At 36.5% G+C, this 7822-nt stretch overlaps 1 protein-coding gene across 1 annotated transcript; it reads left to right on the forward strand.

Annotated features, from left to right (window-relative positions):
* Positions 1-357: 357 nt before the first annotated feature.
* On the forward strand, positions 358-5223 carry LOC113238340 (ecdysteroid-regulated 16 kDa protein; the record flags this gene model as incomplete). Its single annotated transcript, XM_026475181.1, has 2 exons — positions 358-480; positions 4966-5223. Coding segments are annotated over 2 exons (261 nt in total), but the record flags the coding sequence as incomplete, so codon positions are not given.
* Between the last annotated feature and the right edge of the window lie 2599 nt (positions 5224-7822).

Below are 7822 nucleotides of genomic sequence, written 5' to 3' on the forward strand. Positions count from 1 at the left end.
AAGTTTCGATCTGGGCTAGTAGGTACTAAGAATTTATTGTAATATATTTTAGTGGCAGTAGAGCTCCATGTGAAAGAGTTCGCCCAGGGAAGTACGGCCACCTTACCTATTTCTGCCGCCAAGCAGTAATGTCAGTATTACTGTGTTCGAGTTTCGAAGGGTAAGGTTGCTGGTGAGATTACAGGCACATGGGACTTGTCAGCTTGTCTCAGGGTGACGGGCGCAGTGGCGGTGCCCCTCAAATCTTTGCGATTTAAAACTCTGAGTGGTACTGTAACCGTCCCGTAGGTCATTCATAGTGGGATTCCCGGAAATTCTTTACGTTAATAAATAACTAAAAAACAATTGTATTCATTTTCAGCGGTCGACTTAGGCGAAATAGAAACGGAAGTGCACGGTATCATAATGAATCTGCCTGTGCCGTTTCCGCTGTCGCAGCCTGACGCGTGCAAAGACAGTGGGCTCACCTGCCCTATCAAGGTATCATTATTTATTGCAATAAAATAGGATAACTTTGTTATTTAAAAAGAACCTACCTTACAGGTTTGTGAACTTACATCTATTTGCCAAGTTTTATTGAAATCGGTTTTCGGAATGTGGGTCAATTCCAATAAACCGGATTCAAATTAGGGGAATTTGCACTAATTATTGCACCCTTAGAGGTGGAATATTTTCCACAAATTTGAATGTTACACAACAATATTCGACAACTGATTTTATGACTTTAGCATCTCAGTCAGCCGTGACCATGTGGACCGTTAAGGGCTGAAACGTTGGTTTGTTTGAAAAAACAAATATATGCGAATTGACCCGAAAAAATAATAATATTTCCTATGTGTAACCTTAGAATAATAACGCATAGAATGATAGTTTCATATGAAACGAACTGTCACAAGTGAGGCAAAAATCAAATTCATGTAGGCTAGTTTTAGTAGTAGATTAATTTTCGGTTTTAGTGAATATTTATATAAATATACAAGTTGAAACGCGTTACTTCCTTGTGGAATGTGATGTTAGTATCTATTTTGTTTGTCTGACGTATTTTTACACTCATTTACCGCACATTTCGTCATTTTTAGCTAAAATTCTTCGCGGTGCAAGTTGACCTTGAGCACTGAAGGCCCGCCCGCTCGTGTAGGCCCATTGGGCGCGCTTCAATTTGCCTCACTTAGCGTGTGCGGACTAGGTTTCTATGCGTTATTATTCTAAGTGTGTAACAATTGCGAAAATCTAAAATCACGATAAGACTAAAAATTTTTAAACTGTGTGAATAGTATGGTTGTGTGTAGGTAGGGCATGAACTTCTTTTATTTTTTCCCATCCTCTAAGGTATCAAGTCAAAAGCATATCAAGCTTGACACTTTGTACTTTGGACCATTCTTATTACAAGCGGCATAGAGTTGGATTTAAATCTTAAGTGTCAAGCTTGACGTGCTCTTGACCCTGTACCCATATATCCTGGCGTGTGTGTTGTGTGTAATGTGCATATGAGCATAATTAGGTATGTAGAATGGAATAAACATTTAGGCACATCAAATAGATCTAAAATGCGTTTCTTTCTGCGCATTTAAGGTCATTGTTCAAAATGTTTGCAAACGCCGTGCAAGTCAATGACCTTTGGATCAAATTTGTTTTTCTACCGCAATTAAATAAAAAATAGGAATTTACGAATTCTTTTTTTTTTCCATTTATTTTTTTAGTGATTTGGGTTCAGTTTCGGATATAGAATGACCTCTGTAAATATGGCGAAAACGCAAATCAACACATTGTATTTAAATGAAGTTGTTCACATATAGTACAACACAATTAACTGCCGATCACGACTTTTTTGACGTTACGACGACAGGCTGTCGAGACAATGGGAAGAGCTAGAACGACAGTCGTCTGACGATAAATAAAACATCACGACAAAAACGTGACGACAGATCATCGCAGTTACTATTGGCGTTTCGTTTTATTTAAAGAAAGAAGAAGAAAGAAATATAAATAAAACGTTACGACATAGGTAATGGGAACGCGCCCTTAATGTAATTTGCATACATACTTATGAAATAAAGATTACTTGAATTCCCTGCACTAAAACCAGGTACCAGAGAAACGAATTTCACACCGGGACACTACCCAGAACACCAAGACGAACGTAGTAAAATTAGTCGTCGTTAGTTGTGATCGAATGTATATTTAATCAGAACAATAAAACACCTTTATAACTTTTAAACGACTTAACGACTTATGTTTTCATTTTTAGTCTTTACGATTAGAAAAATTAAATCACATGACTTTCTGGATGGTATCTGATTGAGGCTAGATGGTTGTTATGCTTCTCGAGACCGAAAAATGATGCAGAAACAAAATTGTCCCATAGTGGGCAGCAAAACATCCTTTTGAAACTTTAAAAACGACATGACAGACCGAAAAATTAAAACTCTTTTACTTTGCTAGTAAAACTATACCTAAATATTTGGTTATGGTACTACTGCATTGGAATGAAGCACGGTATTGTCTGCACGACGTATTATATGCGGCGTAAAGGTGTTTGGGGAATATATTACTAAGTGCAACGAAGCCTGTTAGTCCGTAATAAACTCTTGCTAGCAATTTAGTTCAACTTGGACACCTAAATAATAGACTTCTTTGCGTTTTTGCGATTAAGTACTATACATTGGAAATAAATCAATTTTTTGGGATCTATGATCCTACTCTCTATACTTCGTATTTTGTCCTGACATGGCGGTCAACCTCTTCCAACAATCAGCAAATATATTACTAGACGATACGCCTGGGAAAACTGTAGTAGTACGTAGGCCATCCAGTAATGTTGAGTTACTCATACACGAGGCAACTCGTTTGTACCACTCGCTGTTGCAACACCTCATGTTATAAAAATGTCCCACCTCATGTCACAAGCCTCACTCATGTCACACTGCTTCGAATTCAACAAACGCAACAATGATTGGTCCTGCACTGCCCGCTTTTTAGCTGATTTTACATATGATCATACTATCATAGTGCTAATTAAAATTGGCATTTATTTATACTAATCATAACACTTCAGTTACCTATCCAATTAATTGATGCCATCAAGTTATGAGAATGTGCTTAATATTCCCTCATTGCAGTAGGTGCAAACATTCTTACCGTTACCTCACCTCATTTGAAGTAGGACATTGTACCGCCTCCTTTTTTCAAATGAGGTACTCCTTCAACTCATTTTAATTTCATGTCCTACCCAACACTACCATCCAGTGATGTTTCATGCATTTTTTTTATTATTAAGAGTTTTGGCTTGGATACAAGTCCTTTGCGCCATATGTTCGTTTAATTATCGGGATCCTCATTAAATATTTTCCATTGCGGTTCTGTAACATTTTATTTTCACTTTCTCTTAAATAACTTAGTTCCCTTGGGCTTTCAAAATAGACTTTTAAGAGGCAGGAGTCAATATAATTATGTTTTCACTTTCACTTAAATCACATCATTGTCACTTTGAATTCGTAATTATTGGAATTTTCAGGATAAACTCTTGTAATTTTGGTTTAAAATAAGAATATAGTTCTAACTTTCTCCATCACTATTTCCTTCTTCGTATTTTCTTCATAATATACTTAAAATAAAATTAATCTTTGTAAAAACTGTACTTATAACTTCAAAAGTCCGCCTTTTTCTCTGCTTCGTACAATGTTTCGATATCAACATTTGAGTGATGACTGAACCCGTCCTCGAACGCTCGCGCGCTTCTGGACGCAACGTACGCGCGTATACGCGTGTAGACGATACGCGGTGAATTCGCTTCTTCTGGAAAAGGCCTAATGCTTATTCGGTGAAACTACTTTCTTTTGTTACTGGCAACTGCTAACTATACAACCTGTTCCATTAATTAATTAATAGAGTTATGAATGAATGAATGATCTTTCATCCGACACTATGTTACCACCTAATCTAGAACTCTACTCAATGCTCAAGTCAGGATTTGAGTATGGTTTAAAGCACTCGAAATCACACTCAAGTACCTTCCATTAGGGTCGTATTTCCAGTGCTTGTGTTTCCATTGCAATCCTGACTTGAGCATTGAGTTGAGTTCTTGAATACGACCCTGTGGGTCGTATTCTAGACCCTGAGTAGAGTTTTAGAATACGACTCTCAGGGTCTAGAATACGACCCACAGGGTCGTAGTTTTTCACAGTATAAGTCACAGTATAAGGGTCATATTCTAGAACTCTACTCAATGCTCAAGTACTACTACTACTGACTTGAGCATTGAGTAGAGTTCTAGAATATGACCCTTATACTCATTGACTTACAATTATATGGACGTCGGGTCCGCGCTAAAAAGTGTCCGCACTTGTAAGGCGCTAAAATCGTATACAGAGCGCGACACTCCGCTTTAGTCTTCATTTGTTCTACGGACAGCGCGATACTGCGATGACATAACAATTTAAATTTCGAATAGGTTGACTTGGGACATTTTTTTCGTGGTTTTTGTATTAGACCCGTCGTCCATTTATTTGTAAGTCAATGCTATTATTATATACTATTATTATATATTCGACCCTAATGGCAAGGACTTGTGTATGATTTTCAGTGCTCACTGCAATACTCAAGTCCTGACTTGAGCATTGAGTAGAGTTCTGGAATACGACCATAAATCTATGATGTTACCTAAAAGGTAATAACCACGTGTTTTTTTTTACATTTGGTCGGTTTGATTCCCAGATGAGGCAAGCAAAATTTTGAAAATCTTTAAATGCAGTATTATCTACTTTTAAAAATAAAATAATGTTTCCATGAAGCAAAATATCCCCATTTACAATATTCAAAAAAATATATAATAAGAAAATAGTCGCATCAACTCCCGCAATATTCTATAATACCGAAAAGCAATCACAATAAATTGCATATTTAACATAAATAATAATTGCGAAAGCATTTACCCGCGTTTAATTTTTTTTTTAAATATCTTTTCAGGCTGGACAACAAGCTCACTACGTAGCCACATTGCCTGTCCTCAAATCCTACCCCAAGGTGAAGGTTGAAGTTAAATGGGAGCTCAAGGCAGACGCCGGAGAGATCGCCTGCATCATGATCCCAACTAGAATTAACTGATTCTTCTGAAGCTTTCCTTTTATTTTCTTTCACAACCCAACCATAACTTGTGGTTATCTTTTTAAAACCTACTTGAATTTTTCTTTTTAATACCTAAAAATTTATTTTTGCACATTCTTGTTTTTTTTATATTAGTCTACTATTTCCAACTATTTCTTAATCTTTTTATCTTTCTTGTAACTATGTGACAATTATTGCTGGTCGAGTAAAATTTGAAAAATATTGGCGACAGCATGAATTTTATAAGTACATAAGTAGATGTTCCTCGACTTCGACGAGTTGGAGGTTTGTTTCCACCGGGTTAGCTATGTTTGTAAGTCGAGAATCTTAAATGCAATCGAGGCGCATAATATACGTTCACGTAGTATGTGATATATTTATTAACTTTTTATTAATCAAATTTCGTCGCTTTTAAATTAACTCCCACTATCGCGGGAAAGTATTTTCATTGAAAGTTTAAAAAAACTTTTTCTATACATTAGTATTATTTATTCTTGCCCCAAAAAAATTATATTATAATAATATATAATTCAATAAGAAAAATATTGTATACTACGTGATTTTTTAAAGTTACAAAGTCATTGAATTACCAAATTTTTATTCACCAAAGAGCGATAATGTTATCTACAATAATAAAATATATTTTAATATTTTGTTGCTTGTTTTAATATGTTTATAATTTTTGATAAAGCAATAACAAGTTGAGCCTTTTTTAGGCTTCAGGGATTATTACATTTATTATTTTTTTACTTCACTGTTGATGGTACAAGGAGATAACCCTCCACCTGGCTAGGATTAAAATCCAACTCTAGAAAAGGGAGATTTAAAATGATTCGACAACAGCGAAAAAAAGAGTATCATAGGTTAAAAAACTTTATAGTCTCTACTTTTGACGGCGTCAAATGTCACGTGTGGAAAAATATAGGAAAAATATTTATTTTCCAAAAAATATTCTTTTTTCTAAATAGAAAGGACCCAACACTATATCCAGCATAAGACACGCGTTTGCGTGACGCCTAAGCAAACTCTTGAGGTCGGTTTTTACTTTAAATAAAAAGTTAATTTATTTATTAAAATCGCAACACATATTGAGCAAGTATTTATTTTAGAATCCCATATCATAAGAAATGTGGACAAATAAATTAAAACTACGTAAGCTTTAAAAAATTTAAATCAGACTTACAATACTTTATACTTTTATTAGCTTACTTAATAGTGCATGAGTGTGTTAAGTGCAATAAAATTGGGCAGGTAACGTAACAGCACAGTATAATAAGGCAAGTACGGTAACTCCAATCATAAGCAGCGGCTTGTATGTGTGCTCGCCCGCCGCGCGCAGTGTAGGACTGCACACATTCCCACAATAAAAGGCGCATTGGACGACCAGCGCTATGCAACGCAAGCAACACAAAATTATGCAAATGTGTGTCTGTACACCACACACGGCGGGCGCGCACACATTCAAACGCGCTGCTACGTTTGTATGGAGTTATCATGATTGTCTTATTACGCTATGGTAATGGGATCCGTTGCAGTTTGGATTAACTTGAATAAAGACGGAATTATTATCCTGAAATTGTATTAGGAAAAATTGATAAAGTTTAGTTAACCGCCCGATTTATTGCCTGCGAGTTTATTTACAAAATTTTATCAAAATGCACAATGTACTTAAGCTAAAAACTCAGTCCATTGAATATATTTTTGTATCAAATTAAAACTATGACTAGGTGATTTAACCACCAGGCTAGCTATAACCTACTTGTACAGAATGTCTAAGGACATTAAGGCAAATTCATTTTCATCTTATTTGATTCTACTCACTTTCATATTGGTCATTGGATTAAAAAGGTCATACAAACTATCAATTTAAGGAATGACCACACTTATCGACGTGGAATCGGCTTGAGGTGATCATATTGTACCATACCGGTCGCATTATGCTGATTAACTATTGATTCGCCCGTTCGAGCGTCACCGCCGCCTTTCGGTCATTATCTCGGATCAGGGTACGAAATGTGGCCTTCGCGCCTTCGGAGTTCGAACTACATCGCTACCCTTCGATCGTAGACCATTCGGGGGTTGAAGCTACCGATCAGGTATCGACAAAGCTCTTCATTATACTCATCTGGTGTCGACGCCGCGGATTGTAAAGAAAGCTATCAAAAATTCGCAGGAACAGATTTGTTGGAACCTATTGCACACAGCGTATTTTATATGTTTACGGGGCTGCAGTGAATCGATTAAAACGCAAACATCCCGTGGCAAGCTAAAAGCGGATATACTCCACTGGAGTTTACACTTAGAATTTCATGTAGTTGCTTCATTTCAAAACCTAACTGAAATGAATAAATAAAACTAAATTTAAAACTATCTCTTATGAAAATGCGCGATAGATACGTGCAGGTGACGCGTTTACGTCGTCGGTGCATATAAAATACGAAGTGTGCATAGGCCCTTATTGTGTCGACCCGTGTTGAACGAGCCGATGGAAAACGAATTCCAACGCCATTTTCGCACTTATGGACATAAAGCTTTTTCTGACCAGCTTAATGCGACTCAGGGTCGTATTCTAGAACTCTACTCAATGCTCAAGTCAGGATCTGAGTATGATTTCAAGCACTGGAAATACGACCCTAATAGCAAGGACTTGAGTATGATTTTCAGTGCTCACTGCAATGCTCAAGTCATGATTGCACTGGCAACACAAGCACTGGAAATA

This window comes from Hyposmocoma kahamanoa, unplaced genomic scaffold (genome assembly GCF_003589595.1).
Source record: "Hyposmocoma kahamanoa isolate Upper Pololo Valley unplaced genomic scaffold, ASM358959v1 95, whole genome shotgun sequence".
NCBI classification, from domain to species: Eukaryota; Metazoa; Arthropoda; class Insecta; order Lepidoptera; family Cosmopterigidae; genus Hyposmocoma; species Hyposmocoma kahamanoa.